Source organism: Gymnogyps californianus, chromosome 3 (assembly GCF_018139145.2).
Source record: "Gymnogyps californianus isolate 813 chromosome 3, ASM1813914v2, whole genome shotgun sequence".
Classification (NCBI taxonomy): domain Eukaryota; kingdom Metazoa; phylum Chordata; class Aves; order Accipitriformes; family Cathartidae; genus Gymnogyps; species Gymnogyps californianus.
In genome coordinates, this window is record NC_059473.1 from 87,792,036 (window position 1) to 87,815,609 (window position 23,574).

The 23,574-nt window shown below is 44.3% G+C and overlaps 2 protein-coding genes across 4 annotated transcripts in view; one reads left to right on the top strand and one right to left on the bottom strand.

The window, feature by feature from the left end:
* RARS2 (arginyl-tRNA synthetase 2, mitochondrial) overlaps positions 1 to 390 on the top strand; it is a 41,524-nt gene extending 41,134 nt beyond the window's left edge. For all 3 annotated transcript variants that reach the window (XM_050893675.1, XM_050893677.1, XM_050893676.1), the window contains exon 20: positions 247 to 390. In XM_050893675.1, the coding sequence (XP_050749632.1) occupies positions 247 to 333 (87 nt within the window). In that variant the 3' untranslated portion in view covers positions 334 to 390. The remainder of the gene's footprint in view (positions 1 to 246) is intronic.
* A 1,144-nt stretch (positions 391 to 1,534) lies between these two features.
* SLC35A1 (solute carrier family 35 member A1) lies at positions 1,535 to 18,121 on the bottom strand. Its single transcript, XM_050893679.1, has 8 exons — positions 18,057 to 18,121; positions 14,729 to 14,906; positions 9,035 to 9,194; positions 8,498 to 8,650; positions 7,618 to 7,684; positions 4,270 to 4,446; positions 3,764 to 3,898; positions 1,535 to 2,409 (listed from the first exon to the last, which is right to left on the bottom strand). The coding sequence occupies exons 1-8, from the start codon at positions 18,070 to 18,072 to the stop codon at positions 2,279 to 2,281; spliced, it is 1,017 nt and encodes a 338-aa protein (XP_050749636.1). The 5' UTR covers positions 18,073 to 18,121; the 3' UTR covers positions 1,535 to 2,278.
* Positions 18,122 to 23,574: the final 5,453 nt, after the last annotated feature.

The window sequence follows — 23,574 nt, forward strand, 5'->3', positions numbered from 1 at the left end:
CTTCCCTTTGACAAAAGTGTCCCTCTGTTGACCCTGCAATGGGCTAGCAACAGCTGGTGTGAATTCTGCTAGCACTGATGTGTTAGCACTCAGATTATGCGTATGTCTGAATCCCAGCGCCCTGCATGGGGACAGAGGATGTGCACAGCATTCCCACCTTTGACAGGCTGCTCCTAACTGCTGTCCTGAGAACTACGCCCTGTTCTGTAGCCATACCGTAAGCTGACGGCTATTCTTGTTTTGCAGGCAAGGCTCTGTCTCTTTCAAGCTGCACGCTCGGTTCTAGCCAACGGAATGAAACTTCTTGGCATTACACCTGTAACTCAAATGTGATGAGGCTGTATGCAATGTAAAGTCACATCTCTTAGTAAAAGAATTTTTTTCAAGATAATATAAATACTCTCCTGCGTGTCATTGCTAATGCAGTCTGGAAACTCTGTCCGCTCTTTGAGGTTTGTACGCTCCATCGTGCCGACTGCAGAAGAGCTTGCACGGCACAGCCATTTGGGGGAGGCCAGGCTTGTCACAATCACTTTCTCCCAGGCAGTGGGTAGCAGTAGTGTACTTAAGACACCAGTCTACCTGGTATTTCCCATAAAAGAGAACTGCTCTGTATTTACCTTTGTAAATATAACATCCTTTTGGTAGAGGAAGTGGTGTTAACTGTGCTGCCCTAAGCGATCAAAGTTCTACCCTTCTGCAGCTCCTACTGTGTACTTAGGCCTAATGGTACAACAGCTACAGGTGCTCTGTACACTGTGACAAACTGAGTTAGACCATGCCAGAGAATTTTTCTCCTGTGTTGTACTGCACTCCCCCTTCGGCAACATTAGCCAAGACCAGCTGCCAACTCTGTCACATCCTGTTCCTCACCCATTCCTCTGTCACGCCGACATGATGACCGGGGAGAAGAGGGTTTGCTGCCCGGCTGGTGGAACAGGAACCACAGTGCTCCCGCAGCACCGTACACGCAGTCAGACGTGGCAGGTGCTGCTTGGCACCCCTGAGCCATCACGCTGCTGAAGAGAGGTGGAGCATCACGTGTAAGGTGGTTGCTTCAGCCTCTGAAATGCCTGACAATACCCACCACCACCACAGCCTGGACTCACGTGAGCAGCATTTTGGTGGCACACTGTTGTAGATGCACAGAACAGAGAGGAGCATCCTCTCCCACTGGAACAGAATTTCAGCATGTTTGTTGCTGCTGTGTTTAGCATACCCCAGCTGGTTAACTCATGTCTGAAGGAATCTAACCAGGATATAAACTTGGTCACATTTTTGACTCCACTTTGAATGTAAACGAGTTGCCCAAATGCACCAAAGTCAGTTTTCCCTCAATGCAGAGTTGCAGTTTCTGGAAGGCCTCAGAAAATGAGGGAGGAGGTTGAAATTATACAGTTGGCACTCAAATTAAATCAAAGCCTAACATGCATTACAGGAACTCTTTTCAAGCATCATTCTGTATGCATAAAAAGGTTTAGAGAGAAAACATACAGATAAAAATCTTCTAGTCTGAGACTTTGACTCATTCATACTTAAGCCAGAGATACAAGAACACAGGTGAACCTTCCCCTGTACAACTGGGGTTTGACAAAACAGAAGAGAAGAGATCCCTCTACCAGCTACAGCAGGTATAAAAAACATTTGAAAAGTGAAAGAAAACATGCAACTTAAGAGAAACACCCGTCTTTTTCATTCCGACTTTTAAAAGCAAACAGCAAGTGCTCCTTCTAATCACTTCCAGGTAAGTGATGCTTGAAGCATGGTTATTCCTGGTGGGGTTGTGTCATCGCATATGTATCACCTAGAAGAGAAACTTTTCCCGTCATTAATCAAACTGCAATTGCCAACTAGTTTAACAGAAAATGCTGGCAGTAATTGCTCTTTTGAATAGATTTTTATGAAGCTTTTGGGCATTTTTGCCCTCAAAGGGCAAGACAGTTTATCAAATACACAAAGAACCAATTTCCCTCCATTATATACATTATATACAATTGAGTGTTCAGTTCCTTCATTCTGCTTTCCTTGTAAATGGGGCTCTTCATTGTCCGAGGGGAATGAAGAATACCTTCAATAAAATCCCCATCCAGCTCCTCGGCTGTAATGTAGCCTCAGCGTCAGCTACTGGAAACTTCACATGTAAAACAGAACTAACTTCTGCTTCTAGTCTATCCCACTTAAACCATTTCATGACTAGCTTAAGGCTAATTTTTAAAAAATGCAGGTTTTTTTAAAGTCCATTTTTTCTCTTGTCTGTCTGTCCATTTTTTGGACAACGTCACACAGTAGCAAGTCTCTCTTTTGAGCTCTTAGTCTCTGATGGCTGGATTTTTGTGGTGTCTTGTCGAGGTAATCCATAGAGGTAAATAGAAATACACACCAGGAGAGCACCCAGGGAGAAGGTAACAGCTGAAAGGAGACAAAATAGTTTAAACAAACACCTCCGTTTAAGAAGAAACCTTCAGAAGACTAAGCTATATAAATTATGATGATATCTGAATGACAGTATTGAAGTTACTCAAAACTAAACAGGACAACAAGCTGTTAATAATTCACAGAATCTAGACTCGCCCTCTGTCACCGAGAACTCTTGAGCATTTACAATCCCCACGCCACTTCAATTAATCTCATATCAGCAGGAACGTGGTGATGGTCAGAAAAGCAAGCGTGAAACATCTCCTGCAGTTCCAGATGCCATCCAATGGGTTTATGTTACAATAAACTCAATGATAAGTACACAGTGGATGTGATAAAGTAGCCTGTGATGACACATTTTGTTTGCCTTTCCACTTCCAGACAGGGTGAAGAAACACTATTAATGAGGCTTTCACAGAAAGATTGCCAGTCCAGGTTCCATTTGTGTCAACCATCAAGAAAACGTTCTGCCCAAGTGAGTTTTTAAAACTAGTTGTGTTTTTCTTCACTTGCTTTCAGGTGCTCTTTTTCAGCCAAACACTGACGATTTTCTCCTTATGCAAACTTTCCTTAAGTTTCATCTCACTAATGCCACATCAGAAAGCTAGTCTTTCCACCACTACACCATACCATCTTTGGATTATGGTAGGAAGGTAAAAAAATACCCAAATCTAAACAGTGAAGGACTGAGCAGGAGCTACTGGGTACAGTATCAGACACAGACTTGATCAGGGAGAAAATCCTTTGTAGTTGCAGGACAGCCCAAAGCAATCTGCTGTTTCCTCTCAAAAATATTCACCACATCAAACAGCAGCTGGGGTCATAACTGACTCGCTCTCACGTGGTGGTGTCCACAGTGAATAGGGAAGGCAAAAGTTGACGCAGTAGTGGGTATAACTTAACAGGGATGTGTAAAGCCCTTGCAGAAATCGCTGAGGAACTAATTTGGCACTGGCTGTACTAAAACCAACAAGAAATGGTAACTTAACAGCAGTCTTGGGTAAACACTTGTATCACACACTAAACTGTGTCAGAAAGTGATTCATGAATAAAGCTGTATAAACTCGTAAGCTGTTTAAATCGGAAAGAACCTTTCCGTCTGAGGTTGTCGGATGCCTCTGAAAGAGCAGACCGTGAATGCCTTTGAAAGCACAGGATCATCAGGCACCTTATGTAGCACAACAGGGATGATACATTAGTGCACAGGAGTCCTGGAGAAGACTTGAAGTTAAAACCAGAAAAATTCAAAGGAGGCGCAGATGATCGCTTTGGTGTGAACTGTGCGCAGCCTGCTAGCCAGGAAGGAAACGTGCACGTACGGTCAAATCAAAGGCAAAAAGGCACTTACTTATCTGGAGGCCAAAGAGGATGACTGATGCCACAGTAGAAAGAACAATGGCTGCTGCTGCAGAAAAGCCTTTCATAATGTTATCTGTGTACTTAACAACGACCGAAGTGTAGAGGCCACCTACACTGGCGAGAACTGGAAAGCAGATAACATGTTTCTATTAGTAAAGGTGCAGTAGGTTACTCTGGAAGTGATGCATTTTACTCCAACTGGTGCACTTCTTGTTTGGGCTACGTCGTCCTAATTGGTGATTTAACACAACATTCAGCAAAATGGGATGTCTACGTGGCATCTAGTAGATCAGATACGACTCATTTAAAAGATGATCTACTCACTACTCAGTTACTTAGACTGCTGTTTCAGCACAATTTTAAATATAAAATAAAATCCCTCAGAACACAGTAAAAAAGTGTGTCAGACTGAATTTGTAGCTTCGTGCAATCAGTTATATCATAGTTAAAAAAGCAAAACAATGTAACAAGACCCTAAAACCACAAGATACTTACAGATGACAAACCAGACGTAGTATGTATAGCCATAGAAAAACCCTTTCTCAAGAACTTGGGCTCCATCTGACATGTACACACCAAATAAAGTCACCACAATCCCAGATAAGTACATCTGAATATTCCTCACCCACAAGGAAGTATCTGAACTCTTTAAGACCTTCTCAAAATAAACTCCTAAAAAGACAAAAAAAAAAAAGTTTCCAGTGAGATGAAGTGTCATCCTTCATGAGTCATGGTTCATAGCAGTTTAAAGCCAGACAAGACAACTGGAATCATCTTGTCCTACAGACTGTTAAGTTTCACAGAAGTTTCTAACGCCGAGGACCAAACAACACATCCTGATAACGTGTGTCACCCACAACAGGATCATTTTAACGGGTACATAACATCAAAAATAGATTCTGTTTCTCTTTACAGTTGTTGTAACAATGAACCTCATCGACAATTGAAACTACTCCTCATTTCTGTTTGGTTTGCCAGGCTTCTGTCCAGCAGAGTTTCTTCTGTACAACTCTACACCAGAAAAAGAGCGTTTCACCTTGGCACCTGGTATTTTATCCCCAGGACAGTATTTATGTATTTTAGTATGATGTAGAACTTCCTTCCCCCCGCCCCATTGGGATAATTAGCAGTAAAAAATTAAAAATGGGGGTGGGACTATATTACCTCAGTACTGAGACTGAAAATTCCTCAGAAGCCTTGTGCTTGCAGAGTACTTGGCAGAGCGGCAACGTTCTGAAACCACAGCTTCAGGGGATTTACAAGAGCAAATCAAAACGGATGCCTTCTGCTAATTGAAACTACAGATTGGTCTTGAGGAAACAGAATTCATTTTAATCTAAAGCTCTTGTTCACAGCACCATGCTGATGAGCATTACTTCTATGCTCTGCATTACTGAAATTCCCCAAATACTTTTTCATTATTCTACTCGGGAGGTGTATGTCAGGCTAAAAGGCCGACATTTGACAAGGCCATCGCTACCTGCCTTTTTAACCATTGCTCCCACACCAGGACCCTGCTGATCTCTGGCATCTCCTCTGCATTTCAAAACATAGACAGCAGTTTGCAGGACTCAGATCTTCTCAGCCGCTCCCATGACCTTCTGGTGTGAGCCCTACCGACTTAACAGTTTATTGCTGATTCATGTCACCCAAGATCCTTCGTACGATATGAGAAAAGTACACGGAACTGACAAAGATGGCACAGAGAAAAGACCTGTGGGTTAGAAGCCCTAGGCACACGCGCCTCCTGAAATCCCCGAGTTAGCTTCAAGTCTTGCTACTCTTTTATTCATGAAAAATGCAATTTATAATTTCATACAGTATAGTGAATATTTATGGTGAATAAATTAAAGAACAGATTTATATTTCAGGGGTTCAAATAATAAAAAAACCCAAGGAAATATGATATTATCTCATATGAATACACATTTTTAAAGTCTAAACAACAATATCAACAAAAAACTAGTATCGTTAACGACTGCAGTACTTAGATTACTGCGGGTTCTTTTATCTCGAGATTTCTGCCCGCTGGGAAGACCCACAGAGCACAACTAGATGTAATCAACATACCAGAAATTTGGCTTGAGTATGAACCATACTTGTAAATTTTATAAACTAAGAAAACCAATGAAACTATGCTTTCAGATTTCTGAAAATGCTTAAAAATCACTCCACTAGGCAAGATGAAGGAAAGAATGGGTGCTGTTTAGGAGAAATTTCTCTTCAGTACTGTTTCAAGTCACAAAGGATCTGCCATTATATGTTTGCCCAATGCTTTTATAAGCATTGTTGGGCCCCCGGATACTTGGAAATTATCACAGGATCAGCAGTTTGAAGAAAAAACTTCTTTTCCATTTCTGAGGGACAAAAACACGTAACTTTGACTTTGCTGGAATAATGTAAAACACATAACACAGTCAGTCCAGAAACTGAAGGTTTAATGCCAAAATAACTTCTTCTTGTGGGCGTGGGAAGGAAGAAGAGGAAAGGAGTTTGAATAGGATTTATGTTTTCAACATGTAAAGCCCCAAGGGCACAAGGAGCTCCATGGATGAAATACTCTGCCCTCCCAGCTGCCTCAAAGCTACAGCTGTCAGTGAGGAAACACCCAAGCTGCAATCCTTTTGCAGGAGAAGCAAGCCATATGTTGTCTAAATCCTCCAGAGCTGCCTGCATCAGCCCTTTCAATGGTCTGAATTTGCACACCTTTAGAAACACAGCCGTCTACCCACGTTGTCAGAGAAAGCTAGACAGCTTTAGGAGACTCTGAAGGCTTCACTTGTGAATGCTGTATTTTGTCTTGTGGCTTGGGAGCATCTATTGAAATGAGTAAATTTATAACCTTCCAGGAAAAGTTGATTGAGCTCTACACAGTCTTATTTAGTATTTCTGCTTCAGAGTGCCCATTGCACTGAAAAGACACAAAACAAGAACGACACCCTCCTCCCTTCCTCCCCTGCCAACCAGAATGTTTCCCACAAGTAACAAGCATGTATGCACAGCACAAGATTATTCTTGCAGGATTGTATGGTACTAGAGGTGGGTGATAGTACCTTGTTTTCTTACAGAGGGAGGGGGAAGAATCCAGTTTACAGCCAGGGGAATATGTCCCTGTGAGCCAAATTTCAAATTAAGTAGTAATTTTCATTTCCTTATTTCTCAGCACCAGCTCACTCGTCCTCAAGTTCTGGTCTCCTTCTGCAGAAGCCAGAGAAAAACTACTCTGAGGGGAAACGCTGGTTGTAGAACAAAACCAAACCAAACCAAAAATCCTTCATGCAGTTTATTTAGGCTTCCTGCTACTCATCTTCGTCTCTGCCTTACTCATGCTCCCTCTGCATCTCAGATTTACCACCTACAGGACAACAGCAATGTGTATTTCAGGGCTGAGCTAGCACAAGGACTGAGTGAGGAGCTCAGTTCCCCTTAAAAAAAAAATGCAAGTATTTCAAGTGATCACCATAAGGGAGCTATTCACTGTAAAGCCAGCTTTATAAAACTGATGTACATTAATTAATTGTACTGAGTCATTATGGATGTTCCCTACAGTATTATTCTAAGCATCTGAAAGACGCTTCCGCTTGCAAACCAGCCTTCTAAGTTGCATCACGTAAAACCAATAGTACATGCTCCTTGACAACTGGAGCAATCATGTCATGAATCTGCCATAATTACTGCAAGTAGAAGGTAATTATGGGCAGAGGGGATAAAGTCCTTTTTTATCTTCTAATCAACAAAGACATCTAATCAACAAAGACATTTAACTAATGTAGAACGTTGTTTTAAACATCATGAGTTCGCCAGTCCTTTTGATGTGACCTGCGTATGGAAATAATACTATACCTGCAAATCCTGAACACAATACAGCAACAGCAATCGCTCCAAACCCTAGCCATGGATTCTGCTCCACCTGCAACATCAACCATTAGTTTGAAAAGGACGCAATACTTCAGTAATTTACAATAATCAATTCCAGAGCTACTTCGTTAAGTACAGAAAAATTATTAGCATTTCATTACAGTATAAAACGTACTTGCTTAGCTAGAGCTGCCCTTCACATTAGCTCAGCGTAGCTGTGTGGTGTTTCATTTTCCGTGTGTACTCTTACCAACCCTTGCAGTGCTCAGAGGCACTGTCTACGTGGCTGTGGCCAGTCTTCCCAGCTGCATGACCTCCCTTTCCCACTAATGCCGCTGACCAGCAGCTAAGACCTAAGAAACAGAAGACACTTGTTTCTTCCTAGAACGGGAGTAGGTCAGTGCCTCTGAACGGCGTGTTTAAATGACATACCCACACCCACACGGCATTGGAGTTTCACTCCTAATTCCGCCAAGTGCTGTGATGCCAAGTTCTCTGCTCCAACAATCACAATGATACCAGGGCCAACTGCTGGAAACAATATATTACTCAGATACTCCTATGATGGTGCATTAGACTGATTATGACGACTGCGGTAATTTATACTAATTGTAGCAATCAGTTGCCTTTCTAACAAGTGAGACTGGAGCAATACCGCAAGCCTGCCTGAACTGCTTTACAATAAACGTGAAAGTGAATGATCAAACCAGTGGGTATGTTGTAGATGAAGTGGCTGGAAATAGGAAACGGATACTGCTGTGTGGAATGTAAGAGACCTCACCTTAATCCCAGCTGCTGTGAAATGAAATACAAAGCATAAGGCAGTTTATTCGTCGTTGTGAAGTGGCAAAATGTACACTCTTACCTGTACTTTCGTAGCCTGAGCGGGCTTCCACTGAACAAGGGTAACACCTCCACACAGCATGAAGACAGAGAACCACTGCAACTTACTAAGGGTACGGTTTAGCATTAGGACTGTACATAAAGCTGTACAAGGGATCTTCAACTGGTACGTCACCTAAAAAAAGATGGGAATATAGTGTAGAGGATGTGGTTTTATAAACTCCTCCAAAACAAGAAAATAAAAGAGAGAATTCAACTACAGAATGACAAATAAAATTTTATATTCATCAGTTTTCTACAGATCCTGGGGTGTTCGTACCATCACCAGTTACAACAAAGTGAATTTGAAGTGACTCTAGCAGTGAGTGGGTTAGCTCAGAAAACCAGAGTACTGCAACAGAGGGTATGCTCTGAATATAACAAAGCATCATTTGGCTTTTAACACTGAGGCTAAAGAGGGTACTGTGTGCTAGGCAGAGAGATATCTAGCACGCATGCCTCATGAAACAGTAAAGAGAAATGTATTTACAGATCAGTTACTGACAAAAACGTGTATTACCTGGTAGACTGCTGCATCCAAGTTGCTAAGAGCCACAAAAGCCATATTGTTTTGGAGAGCATACACCAAAGATGGAACACTTAATTTTAGCAATTCTGTAGGACTTCCGAATACATTTTCTTTTAAAGATGTTATTAACCTTGCCAGACTTCCAGTTTCTCTGCAAAATAAAATATTAATATAACTAAGGGCTCTCTTAAACTGATACTTGAAAACAGAAATCAAATCAATGAATCCTTTGGGAAGGCTGCAAATTTGTTCTCAATGATCAGTTGTACTTTCTGCTCATTAAAGAAAAACTAACTGGGAAAAAACAGTGAGGTTATCAACAAGTAGAAACCCCTGAAGGTGAAGAAGACATTCTGGAATCAGGAGGTTAGATGCATTAATGTGTAATAAAGTAAACAACCACCATGAATACTGTAAACAGTGGAATAAGTCGCTAAGTGTACAGGCACTGGCACAGAACGCTGTCATTTCCCCCCCCCCCTTTTTTGGGGGGTATTAATATTTGTGTGTGATGTCAAATGCCTGTGGTTTTCCAGATCCCCTTTAAACTGGGCCTCACAGTACAGCCAAAAAAGATTGTACTCTTGCACACTACTGAGCTGGAAACACCTCTCATTCCTCATCCAGCCCTGGGTTCCTCTTCTCGCTTGTGCTGCGGGAGATGCTGGACCGACACCAGCACACATGTGAAGAGGTCTGGCGGGGCGTGTGGCGGCTCCCTGTTGCCTTGCATCTTCTTCATGTAATTACAGCGTGCACAACAGCAGGCAATGGGGATGAACGTGCTGCTTCTTGCTGCTGTCCCCTGTTGTGGCTTGCTCCTCAGCTTATTAAAGCTGACCTCTGCATTGCTAGTTCTCCCTTATCATTTGTACATCAATCTGACATTTCTTGCTTACTTGTCACTGCTACTCAAGTCCTCCAGTTCCCTTCCCAGCTCTCCCCAAGTCCCATATTCCCCCTTTCCATTTTTCTCTCGCTTGGCCACTGACAAATGCCAACATCCAAAATCACTCCTGTCCCCTCCCACAGGCGTCTCAACTTGCAACCTGTATTGCTCTTGAATGTAACACTCCTTTTGCTTCCATTACGCACGCATATGAACAAATGGCTCGTATCCTCCTCAGCGCTCCAGGAGCTCAATTCCCCACATTTCATCCACATCCCAACTTCTTTCTTTTTCCACAAAGGTACATCATCTACCTTCATTAACCACCTTGTTCCCGCATATCTTCCATTCCTGATTACCCCCTGATTCTGTGCTCCAGGTTCTTAAACTTCTCCTCTCCAAAGATTTATGGACTCTCCTCTCATGATCCTTCCATCCAAGTTTCTCTCCTCCCTTGCCTTCCTCCCTGCCTGGCACCAAGCATATACCTCCTTTTCTCCTTTTTTTTTTTTCTAGTGAGAACAGTCTTTATACCGGCAGCTGCAAGGATTCTTTTTATCATTTTCCCATAACAGAGAGCACACACAAAAAAAACAGAGTCAGGGGCAGTACAGTTACCAAACACAGATGAGTACTGTTTCCCACATTCTTGTTATACAAGTGAGGTCACATGCAAAGCTCTTTCCTAACTTAAGGGGATACTTTGCTTGGGACAGACTTGGTGACACCGAGCATGTCACATAGGTGTCTTTTGCAAGATGCGTCTGGTCACAAGGGACAACCATTGACGTGAAAAATCTACAGACAAGTAGCACTTAAGGCAAAGTTGGCAATACAAGGAAGGGGAAGAGTTCATGCTACAGCTCACCATGGTTAATTGCACTAGATACAGAACTGCATAAAATGTTATGAGTCATTGACATTATAGGCAAAATTGTTGGTTTAATTATTCCTCAATGTATTTATTATATTGCCCAGCATTGGGAGATAAGATGTACAAGAAAACCTAGAGTTCCTGGTAATACCCAAATACAGCTGGACTGAAGTGCTTCTATCTCAAATGTCTAACTGCAAATAAAATATAATTAGCACAGACACAGTTCTACTCTGTGAGAACAAGAAGTCAAAAAATACCACACAGTAATGGCTTCTTCTATTTGTTGATACTAAGGTGGGCTGTCGAACAAGAAAATAATATTTAAACTATACATGCTTCTGTTCCAGACCATGCTCAGTGAATTACCTGATCACAAGTTTAAATTCAAATCACAGCAGTAATAGTAGTTTCTGTCTACTTTGACTTCTAGCATGGAATTTCAGCAATGAAGAACAACAGATGTCCAGTAAGCACCATTTTCACTTCAGTTTTTGAGAACAGGAAGATGAACTATCTAGTAGTTCGCCTTTGCAGCAGATGTGCTTTCTGAAGCATGCACTTATCAAGAATCTCTAACTGTAAGTTGAATTCCGTACAAAGATCATGTGGAGACAGATTTAAATCTACATAAAAAAGAATTTAAAACAAGCCTCTGCGTACAGCTGATAATGCAAAATAAGGTGCCCACAGATGTACACTGCAAAATCAAATAAGAAAATAAAAAATGATCTAGCTTGAATTCAGCGTTCTTGATGTTGATCTAGATTCAACTTAAAAAACATACTCTGTTTTCTTCATAGGTCTGAATAGGTGAGAGATACTAATCACAATCAGTTCTGCAACAGAAAAATGCATTTGTTAGAAAAGCTGAAGTTAAAACTAGAGCTTGCAAATCAGCTCTACTTTTCTTCATCCATTGCTAAGTAATTATGTACCATCTAAGAATGTAGACAACGTAATTACCAGATGGTGAACTGGACTTTAAATAAACCTGAGAAGTTGAGAGTACAGTTGAGTAAACAATTAACACAGCTTAAACTATCATAAACTTCTCTTTTGAAACACAATCTTCTGGCATTCATCCATTCAATGTGTCTTCCAGGAGAAACCTTAAAAGTAAACACAGTGAAGGCATAGTGTAAGAATGTAAGAAAACAAATTCTGTAGCCGGAACAATGCAAGAGTCATACTCCGGTATCCTGTATATTGCAGTAATCAGTGCTGGCTGTTTCAAAAAGAAAAACGTACCCACCCAAATGTATCCTGCGGTACAGAAAAAACAGATTATATTCCATCTTCTAACTGGTTATTAAACTACAAAGGCACTTTGCCTTGGGTGAGACAAATTGGTTAGGACTTTAAAACTGGAGGAAGCTGTAAAGGAGACACTGAAGGAAACTATGCTGGAATTTATGCTGTTCAGCATATTTGTAAGTGATCTAAAATGGAAGATTACTAGGAAATTGACAAATTTTGCTGATTATACTCAATTATATGTGATATCCAAAAGGAAACTTTCAATAGTTGCAGAAGGGTCTCTCAGTACACCGAGCAGAATTCACCAGATCTTTTATCGTCTGAGAAACAGCACAGTTACCTGGACAGCAAAGGAAGGCAGCCGGACCCACCAGCAAGCGAGACATCCTACCAAGGAGAGATGAGCACATCCTGATGAATAGTGTCTGCTGGTGCCCATCTCTCTCTCAACTATGGCGAAAAAAATCCACTAGCTGACCAGATCAGAATAGATATTATAACCTTCAAACAGCTCAGTGAATCAGATTAATCCCATTTTAATTGGCAAATAAAGCTCAGTTGTCAATAAATGAGAAAGAATCATAGGAAATGACAACCCTGAAATACAGCAACCATCTCTAAACCAGTTATGGGCATTTGGGAAAAAGATGCGAGTAGCTCTCCGACAGCGCCAGCTCAAGGCTCAGCTGTGTTCAGAGAAATGAGCAGAACGTTACGAATCCTTAGGAAAGGAACCGAGACCAAGACAGAAAGCACCTTCGCCCCTCTGCCTAATGCCACAGCATGTTCACACCCTGAATGCTGCATGCAGCTCTGGATCCTGTTTCAAAAGGGCTGTAAGAATACTGGAAATGCTGTGGAGAGGGGTACTAGGATGATCATGGAAAAATTAGACTAGGACTCCCAGCTTAGAAAATAAATGAGTGATGAAAACACGATACAGATCTGTAGAGATATGAAAATAAAAATGAAGGGGGAAAGATTATTCACGATGTCCGTCAACACAAGAAGACAGAATCCAGTGAAACTGCTAGACAAAGTGTTTACTAAAAAGTACTTTTTCATACAGTGTGTAATTATATTGCAGAAGTAATTTCACAGATACGGTAGGGACTAACAGTTCCAAAAGAAACTGGACAATCTCACAGAGGACAGGATCATTAGGCGCTACAACCACAGTGTGCACACAGCATCCAGGCTGGGAAATCCATAAGCTTCTGCCACCAGCTAAGGAAAGTTCAGCCCGTGCTTGCCCTATTGCCTATACTTCTGTTCTAAGCATTCTCTGCTGACTGCTGTCAAAGGGAGGACGATGGGCTACACAGATTTTTGGCTGTGCAGGGCTGTTCTGAAAACACAATAGACTTCTGCATTAAAAGTAATTGCCGCCTTAATTATTTCAAGCAAGAAGACCATTTGTACATTTAATGAACACAATATTACTGACCCTTAACAAAAGGCAGATTGCTTACCCTGCTGAACTAGGCTTCTCTGGTATACTATAAACAGCCTGGGTCCCAGGCGCACAAGAACAGATTTGAGAAATTATACACACAAGTGAGGCTACCAAATGCCACCCACAGGTCCCTCACTATTGAGAAACGTGGGCTGCGGCAGTCTCCAGAAAGCAGGCTGTATCAGGATCCACGCTGGCCACAACACTGTGAGAACCACAGTGCAGCCACCCGTCAGCAGAGATGCTTCCGCCAACATTTTGCGCTGGCAGAGTGAGAAGCCCAGGGTGCATAAAAAGAAAAATAGAAATTTGCCACCGGTCACACTTGCCTTTTCTAATGCATTATATTTAATGAAAGGTGAAACAAAAGGCAGTTTGCCACAGCTGCCTTACCAAATTCAAATACTGTCTTATTTCTAAAGCAAGTAAAATGCCATTTTGATGTTAAGTAGAAAAGATCTGATAAAAATCTGAAGTACACCATGTGACTTCATGATCCTCTAGCACAAAACAGACAGCCTTCTGACATACCAAAAGCCAGAAAGAGATAGGCAGAGACCCTAAAAGAACGAAGTCTACCACAACAGCAAGAAGTGGGCTTTGGAAACGTCCAGAATATAAAGATTCTTCCAAGGAAGGATGCAGCACAGGGAAGCTGAGAGAAAAGACAGCAGACTGATGGCCTCCCTACTTCAGATGCTCACATGTGGACTAAAGTTCTAGTTCTGAGTGGCAGCCTGGGATTACAGAAACTTAATATTTTCTGACCACAGTCTTTCAGCATTGATTCCCCAAGTTAACCGAGACAGCAAAATGGCTGTCTGTAACATTGTTTGGGAAAATTTATGAGTACGAACATTACAATTTTGTACAACTCAGCAGACGATGGCTCACAGTCCAGCTTTCAGCTACACCAATATCTTAAAGACCCAAAACATCGCAGATAATCCATGCTGACATTTTGAACCTATTCAAAAGCATACAAAAGTAGAAAATATGCAGAAAGGACACACCTGAATATTGTGCTGTTTACAAAGCAGTTTCAGTTGAGGAGGACTCACAAGCTCTAACCTGCTCTAAAATGACTCTTCCACAGCATGACTACCCAGCCACGTTCTCAAATGTACCTGTACTTCGCTATCTGAGAATCTGAGGTTAGAAGCAAGGATTCGTTTTCAAAATACTGATTAGCATTCCCATACTTACTTAGCCAAGATGCCCACACTCAAGAACAACTTGATAACTTCAGTGATGCACACAGCCGTCGTTGAAAAGTAGAGTTCCGTCTCCACTGTCCTTGTGTACCGCAACGCAACCGTGTATGTTGCAGCAACCAGGGTCATCACTGTGAGGCAGTACAACTTGAACAGTAAGCTGACATTTTCTGAAAGAAAAAAAAAAGATGGTGACTCAGCATGCCCTTCATCTTAATTTAAGAACTGAAACTGGGTGTCCTCCAGCTGGAGGACTGTATCAAATACTACTGTGGCAGCATACAATAATTACAATGTTGTGAAACACATCCTATAAAAAGTTTAAGTTAAATTTCCAAGTCTCTTCTCAAAGAAGCTTGTATAGGAACCTCAGGTGTTTGAAAATAAGATGTCCTCTTGCCCTCATAATCATCCTTCATTCTAGAAGAACTAATCATAGACTAATATTTACCTAATAGTAATCAAAAAGCCTTTCTGTGCTTTCCTGCTCTTTAGCTGACAGTAAGTGCTCACTCTGAAACGGCAGCTGATCCTCTCCACTTAGTATACTGAAGTCTGACAAAGAGCATTGGCAGACTAGTAAAAGCAAAGAGAGAGGAAAAGTTCAGTATCGGCAAAGAAGGGAATCAATCTAGCAAATCTTAATAAATAAGGCAGCATTTCCTTCAGCCTTATTTTCCACCTAAGTTAGTAAAAGAAGATAGTTTTGCTCAGAACGGTGATGGGACTTCGCACAAAGGGCTTTCTTGAAAAATTATTCACTGTAGAAAACACTAAGGTCATGGCTATTCAAGTAAATTAAACCATACAAGGACTAGGTATCACCTGTGTTATCCCCTCTATCTTCCCCACTGCTATACTCCTACAACAGTAGCAATTCCTGTAACAGTTTTGCCCTGGACCAACTACTATCCTGTGTAATTTGGGAGTTAGCCTGTTCCAGGTCTACTGGCGAAAGGCAGTTTTTCATACAGCTGCCCTCCTCTAAGGCCTCAGAGTTTCATCAGGTGGATGTGGCCAGGCCACGCCGGTTCATTCCCACGTCAGAGAATGGCTAAGACTGCATCCGTACCAGTAAAGAGAGCAGTGCATGACTCCAAACAGGACTTCTCTGCATGAAGGCATGACCTACAACATGAGACATCAGCAAATGTGTGGTGTCTACAAAACCATTTTTCAAACTGGTAAATTATTCTTCGTTACGTATGGCATCCGACGGGTGGATGTTGGTCATTCAGCAGCATCTTTCAGGCCATTATCTGTTGTGTTCTGAATATCCTAAAGAAACGTACTTCAATCGGTATAAGTTTATGTTCCTCTGCTGATTAGGGAATGAGCTAACAGATAAGCCCCGAGCAGATTTGTAATAACTTTGTTCATTTAATGTGGGAATGAATTGCTGAATCCAGTCCAACTGATGTTTCGGTTCATTTTTCGTTCAAGCCAGTGATGTCTTCTATTGCATAACATTTCTGCAAGGTACAGTTAATACCTCCTGCTGCTGCAATCATTTAAATTAGCTCGTTCCTTATAGATAAAAATCTTACCCACGTCAGTAACCACTTTTAAAAGGTAGAGCCAATTAGTTTTTGGACTAACAACGCTTAAAAGAGACTTACAAGCTGTAATCCATTTTAAAATTAAGTTTGGATTGCGGGGAGGGGGGGTGGAAATCCAAGGGCAAAACAACCAGGAAATAAAATTAACCCAGTCCAGTTTTACAAAAACGTATTTTCTAATGATATTTTAGTGCTGACAGAAATTATATTAACAATGTATTTTTAAACATTAAGATTTTAAGTCTATGCACTACCAAACTAAAATTAAATTTAATCCTTACCTATAATAACTACTCTTTAAAAAAATAAATAAATGCCCCAATTTGGCAACGGTTTGCAAACTTGGGTAAACTAAATGCAGCAGGACATAATGAATCTAGTAACTATACTAGATAGTTCTAGCATTATATAAAAAGCTATTTGTAGTTAGTTTTCAGCCTGAACACTTCTCCAGCCTGGCTCACATGTCTGCATCAGTACCAGTGCAGCACTGGGGGCAAAAGGAAAGCATAGTTGGGGCGCCCATATCTTCTGCTGATAAGTCTGAACTTACACCAGCTTAAAAAAAAAAAAAAAGAGCTAAAAGCTGAAAGAAGCTGTTGTTTCCTCCCAGAGCTTCTCTCACTGGCTTCAGTAAATCCCACTCAAATGAAACGATTTCCAGCAAAAGGGACCAGACAGGCCAAAAGCCTCAGGATACAAATGCGGGCCTCCCACACATCTCCACAGCTCATCTAACCGCTCTGCCAGTGCTCTTTTAAACGGCAGCCCAAGGCCAAGCCTGGCACATGAAGCACAACCTGCAGCCTGCCAAAGGCAGCTGGGGCGGTGGGCACCTCAGATCCAGCCTCACCCACCCTGCGGGAAACCCTCCTGCTCCGGGCTCTTCTCCTCCCGAGGTTCCCCCCTTTCTCGTCCCCACCAAGCCTGCTGCCACGAGCTGAGGAGCCCTGTGGAAGGCCCTCTGTGGGGGAAGCTGGCGGAGGAACCGGCGTCGCCCTCCTGAAGGGTCTAAGCCCACCTGGCTCGCCCGAGGGCTCTGGCTTCGGGACCGCCGGGGCTCTGGCATCGTTGCACACACTCCCAACAGAAACCCAGGGTCCGGTGGTGTTTTTAGGGACACCTGCGGCACCCGCAGGGTGGGTGCCGAGGAGCAGGGGGGGTGCCCGCCCGCACCGACGACCTCACGGCCTCGGGCTAAGCCCCAAAAAGCGTTGCGCCACGTTCACACGCTCCCAGAGCGGGAACCGGCGACAGAAGCGCCGCCGCTCCGGAGACGGCTGCGGCTGAGGGTGGCCCTAAAGGCGGAGGCGCCACCGGTGGCCCGCCGAGCCCCGGCCCGGGAGCACCCACCGCCCCGAGGGGCGGCAGCGGCCGCCCGCTGTCCCGCCGCACGGCGCCTCCCACACGCCGGAGAGGCGGCGATCCCGCCGCGCGGCACCCCCAGCCGCCGCCGGCCCCGGGCCAGGCCCGCCACCGGCGGCGGGAGGGCGGGGCGGGGGGAGAGCCCCTCCCCGGCGCGGCCCCGCGTCCCCTCACAGCCCCTTCCCCCCGCGCCCGCGGTGGTGGCGCCCGGCGCCGCAGCCCCCGGCGGGGAGGACAGTTCCACTCCCTCTGGGGCGGGGGAGGCGGTGGGGGGGGAGCCTCCGGCGCGCGGGTCGCGCTTCGTCTTGGAGGGGGCGGGATCGGCCCCCTTCTCCGGCCGTACTTCCCTCCCAGAGCCGCGGTGCCCCTCTAACTGCCCCGCGCCGCCGCCCTCACCTTTCGGAGGCGACATGGTGCCCGCAGAAGGCGCCAAGACCGCCGGGCCGGAGCCGTCCGCCGTGCCCCGCCGCTCCTCCCATTACACCATAGAGTACGGCGCGGCCGCCTAGAGCGCCCCGCCTCCCTCGTTTCACCATAGAGTCGGAGGTCCGTCTCGCCTAGATATCCTCTCTCTTCCCCCTTCCCGCCCCGGGTAGGCGATGGGTCGGGGCTGGGCCCGGCGGGCGGGTTGTCGCCTGTCTCTCCTGTCAGTCAGTCAGTCAGTCAGTCAGAGCTGGTTACTCTCAGCGTTTACCGCGGCGGGGCACGCCGTGAGCCCCCGGGAGGGGAGAAGTTCCGAGGAGGGGCTGGGCGCGGAGGGGTGCGGCGGGGGGGTGCAGCAGTAGGGCGAGGCAGCGGCTTTACTGCCGCAGCAGGAGCAGTGCTCTTTTTCTGACGCCTGCTGCCTGAGCACACGTACGTACACCTACTCGCACATTTACACCTCCTCGCACATTTGCTTCCCCTCGCAACCTCTACCCGGCTAATGCGCTTCTCTGCCGCCAGTGCGCCAGGGAAAGCGTGCGGCGCGGCGCCGGTACCCGGGGTCCCGGCGGTGTGTGAGAGCGGCCCCGGCGCCGCGGGGGGTGGGGGGGGCCTGGGCGCCCACCTGGGGCTCGGCTCCCCGCCCAGAAGGGGCCGCCCGGCAGCAGAGGCAGCGCGGTGGGAACGGAGGCCGTGTGCCGTGCCTTGCTTCGGAGGCTGAGGAGGCTCGGAAGGATTTGCGGATGGAGCGGTGTTTTAATCTGTGCAGCAACACAGGCAGGCATAAAACCGCCAGGTGATTTTAATGACTGTCTTGATGCATGCAAATTATTGAGTAAAGCTTAAGGAATTCAAGTGAAATATGCAGCAATCTGCGTATCTTCTGCTGTCTATGTGTCTGTCTTGTGCTCCCCAACCAGCAACACCTAAAAAGGAGAAAATCCCCAAAAACCGGCTGTAAATGCAAAGGATGCCAGTGGCTATGATGAGCTACCCTTTGAATAACCTTAAAGCCTGATAATTGCGAGCGTTGCACTTGTTACCGAACCCCTGGCTACGAGGCTATGTATGGCGTGGTCTTGCCATCGTGAGCATGCTCGCCAGTGCACCAGCAGAACAGAAGAACCAGATTCAAATAAAAACAAACTCAGGTTCAAATGGGCATCAACGGAACATTGTCTCCCCTTTCACACGAGTAAAGCCATTTTGAAAAGTAACCTCACCTTTTTTTCTGAACTATTTTATTGGTAGTAAACACCCAGGAATCTCACACACATATTTCTCATCGCCAGGAGTAAGGTCTTAGGTACTGACATGTTTCTGCTGTGCCAAAACTGAGATGCAGATTACAATTGTATTCCCCAGTATTTTACAATACCGCAGTACCTTCTCCAATGGAAAAGAACAGAGTAAGTAGGATAAAAGGGATTTTCACTCATCAGTTTTCTTTTAATTAAATGCATTTATGGCTTCTTGAAATACCAGTTTGTTGGTTCAAAGTAAAAACTTTAACATAAAAGGTTCAAAGCAAATGATGATAAAAAGCATATAGAGATGACAACAACAAAAAGTATTTGATAAAGCAGCAACAGGGTATTCTTCTCTGGAAAAAAAAGCTGCAGCTGGTAATAGCATTCATATTTTTATTAATAAATCTAAAAATCGGTGCCAGCTCATAATTTAAAAACATGGGGGAGCAGCACTTCTGGCTGCTACTGATTATTTTCACAACAGAGAAAATCACCTAGTGGAAAACCTTTTAGCTAAGTTCCTTCTGTGCTCCCCTCTTGGTCCTTTTTTTTTTAAATAATGCTTTATGGATTTGTCCCAGCTATGTAACTTTAAAAAGTGAAGCCAGATACCTTGGAGACAGTTAAACAAAAAGAGAATGCTATCCTGCACAATGCCACAGCAAAATGACCCAGCAGCTTGAATCTTCGAACTTCATTGTCACAAGCTTGTGTAACAATGACCCAGGAAACCGTGCTGCACCTGACCAAAGAAGAGATTTGGAAACCTTAGCACACCCTATGCAATCACAATTGCACGCCTGGACGTTTTGCAGATACAGATCATTTGTGGAGCTCTTTGTTGTTGTGAAAAGTCTCTCTGTTTTAAAATACCCCCTACTTCCATTTGAGAAGATGTTTCGTCTTAAAGCTCAAATGATTCAGGTTTTCACAAACAGAAATACTAACTGCAGTTGCGTTGATCAGCCCCGGCACATACTTCCCTGTGGATAGTTAGGGCTTGGCGGTCGGAAGATATCGCATTGTACGGCAATATAGGGCCCCTCTCCGGATAGCCAATAGCGTTTAGCCTATGATGTAAGCAGACGGAAGTGACACTGTAAACCCAAGCTATATAATGCTGTGCTGCTCACCAATAAACGCCATTTGTCGTCCACCACATTTGGTGTCTGTGAGCTGATGGCCCGAGCGGCCTGGGATTGGCCGCCGTGTCGTTCCTGGACCAGGTCGCCACGCCACCGGAGGCAACAAGTGGTGCCGAAACCCGGGAGACTCGCCTGGAATTGGGTGAACGGCGGCCGGAGCGGCAGGACCAGCCCGGCGGGGAGGACGCTCCCGGACCAACAAGGAGGATGGAAGCCCTTGTGAAGGGCTGGATCATCGGACACCCCCGTAACACGTACACCCCAGTGACAAGAGAAGATGACAAGTTGGCAAGCGTCCTGTCCAAGCCTGGGAGTTCCGCACTGGCAGAACCCAGACAACGGCCGAATAGCCTCCGCAAGGGGGGGCTGCGATGCCTTTGTGTGATCTTGATTTTGGAGCTTGTCACTATAGGACAGGCAGAATTAGATTACCATCACCATCAGCCATACAGGTGGATCCTACGGGACTTTGCAAGTGATCGAGTGATAAGAGAAAACGTAACAGTAGGTGCCCCAACTTTTACGATAACAAATTTCGATTTATTCTCCAAAATTGGAGGACCTAAGTCAATATGGGGAACATATTGGTGTCCCAGTTCAAACCCAGGAAAGAGTTATTGTAACTATCCAGGATATTGGTTTTGTGGATATTGGGGATGCGAGACCATTGTGACAAGCGATAGATGGAAACCAGAAAAGGAAGACGAATTTTTGCGGGTAAGATGGGGACCAAATAGGTGTAACCATCCAAAATTTGCACGCGATGGATTACTGGCTGAAAGAGGTACTTGTTCCCATTTGATTTTGGAAATCCAAAACCCGGCTAATACGGGTTGGATTGTAGGAAAAATGTGGTCAGTATTTATTCATAACGCTTTCAAAGATCCAGGAGTAGTGATACAGATCACTAGGACCATGCAACAAGCACCCCAAGCAATCGGGCCTAACCCGGTTCTTAACCCACAAACATCTAGACCTTTAATACATAACACCAAAAATAATACCGAGGACGCGGCTCCCGATAACACCGAGACTCTGAATACTTTAGAATTTGAAATGCCCCCCCTATAGAAGCTGTTAAACTCAACATACCAGATATTGAACTCTACAAATCCAAATATGACAACAAACTGCTGGCTTTGCTATGACATAAGGCCCCCTTTTTATGAAGCAGTAGGTATACCCTCTGACCCAGAACTAGTGAATGGGTCTGATCCTACACAATGTGTATGGAACACTGCGAACAACCCAGGAATAACGATGCAATATGTATCGGGACAGGGCACATGTGTCGGCGAAATACCCCTCGAGAAAAGGCGTTTATGTACAAACGAGACCACATTAGGAAAGGGATTGAAATCAGATTGGCTAGTTCCTGCCAATAATACTAAATGGATATGCTCAAAAACTGGAGTTACCCCATGCATATCTCTTAAGCAGTTCAATGGAAGTAATGAATTTTGTGTACAAGTAATGATTATTCCAAGAATCATGTATCATCCTGAGGAATTTGTATATAATTATCAAACCCTTTTAACTTCTCATCATATACAAAAGCGAGAACCCTTTACTGCTTTGACCATAGCTACCCTACTAGCTATAGGAACCGCAGGGGCAGGAACAGGAATAGCCTCATTAGTCGAACAGAACCAAAAGTTTCATTCCCTCAGAATAACAGTGGATGAAGATTTAGCTCGAATAGAACAATCGATCAGCGCTTTAGAAACGTCATTAAGATCGTTGTCGGAAGTAGTTTTACAAAACCGTAGAGGATTGGATCTCATGTTTCTACAACGAGGTGGAATATGTGCTGCATTAGGAGAGGAATGTTGCGTATACGCAGATAACACTGGGGTTGTTAGAGATACCATGGCCAAACTTAGAGAGGGTCTAGAAAAAAGAAAAAGAGACAGGGAAGCCCAACAAGGGTGGTTTGAATCATGGTTTAACCATTCGCCATGGTTAACCACCCTGATATCTACCTTGATAGGGCCGATCGCGATAATCATGATGACACTGATCTTTGGGCCCTGTATACTGAATAGAATCGTGTCGTTCGTCAAGAGCCGGCTAGAGAAGGTCAACGTTATGTTGGTAGAACACCAGCAGCTGCTTTAAGAATATACCTACTCAGTGTTACCCCCAGTTATCCCTAAAGTTACCCCAACTTATACCCCATTATTACCAATTACCTCCTAACTTTCACCCGTTTACTGTGCCTTATGTTTTTTATTCAAATTTATGACATATACTTTTTAAGATTGTTATAAAGTGTAAATAAGAATTAGCCTATTTAGTTAAACATAAGGAGGGGGGAAATGTGGATAGTTAGGGCTTGGCGGTCGGAAGATATCGCGTTGTACGGAAATATAGGGCCCCTCTCCGGATAGCCAATAGCGTTTAGCCTATGACGTAAGCAGACGGAAGTGACACTGTAAACCCAAGCTATATAATGCTGTGCTACTCACCAATAAACGCCATTTGTCGTCCACCACATTGGTGTCTGTGAGCTGATGGCCCGAGCGGCCTGAGATTGGCCGCCGTGTCGTTCCTGAACCAGGTCGCCATGCCACCGGAGGCAACACTTCCCTGCCACAGTGAAATAAAGCTAAAAACCTTTTCCTGTTGTGCTTTAGTTTTTCAAACACGAGTGAAACAGAGCTTTCGAAAAGGTGCCCCAAAGTCAAGTTCCCATGGTTTCTGGTGTGCTCACCAGCACACCGTTTAGCCAATGAATACAGAAATTACTAGAGACCTAAAAGGCTGCCAGAGCCGTCTGAGATGATAGATTCCCTCTTCACGACCTGCATGCCTTGGCCTACGCTCGTCACGCCTATTACCGTGCAAACACGCTTGGGTTAACGACAGCACAGATGGACAGGCCCAAGGACCTAGACTGATTTCATTTTGCTGGTTTTACCTTCTTGACGATTCTGCTCTAAGGGTGGAGCTGTTACATTCGGGTGACTCCCTTCGGATCAGTTTTATTTCACACCAATGGGAATTACGCCTCCGTAGGAGCTGCAGCATTGGCCCCACATCTCATAAAAGCTATTTGTCTTACATTATACTTTTCATGTCCCAAAGACATGGCTC

Excerpts from the sequence above, each read along its gene's own strand:
- SLC35A1 (XM_050893679.1), bottom strand. Across the intron at positions 8,651-9,034 it reads TGGATGCAGCAGTCTACCAG|GTGACGTACCAGTTGAAGAT; the intron begins GTAATACACGTT and ends ATCTTTTTTTAG. Across the intron at positions 7,685-8,497 it reads CTCAGGCTACGAAAGTACAG|GTGGAGCAGAATCCATGGCT; the intron begins GTAAGAGTGTAC and ends TTGATGTTGCAG.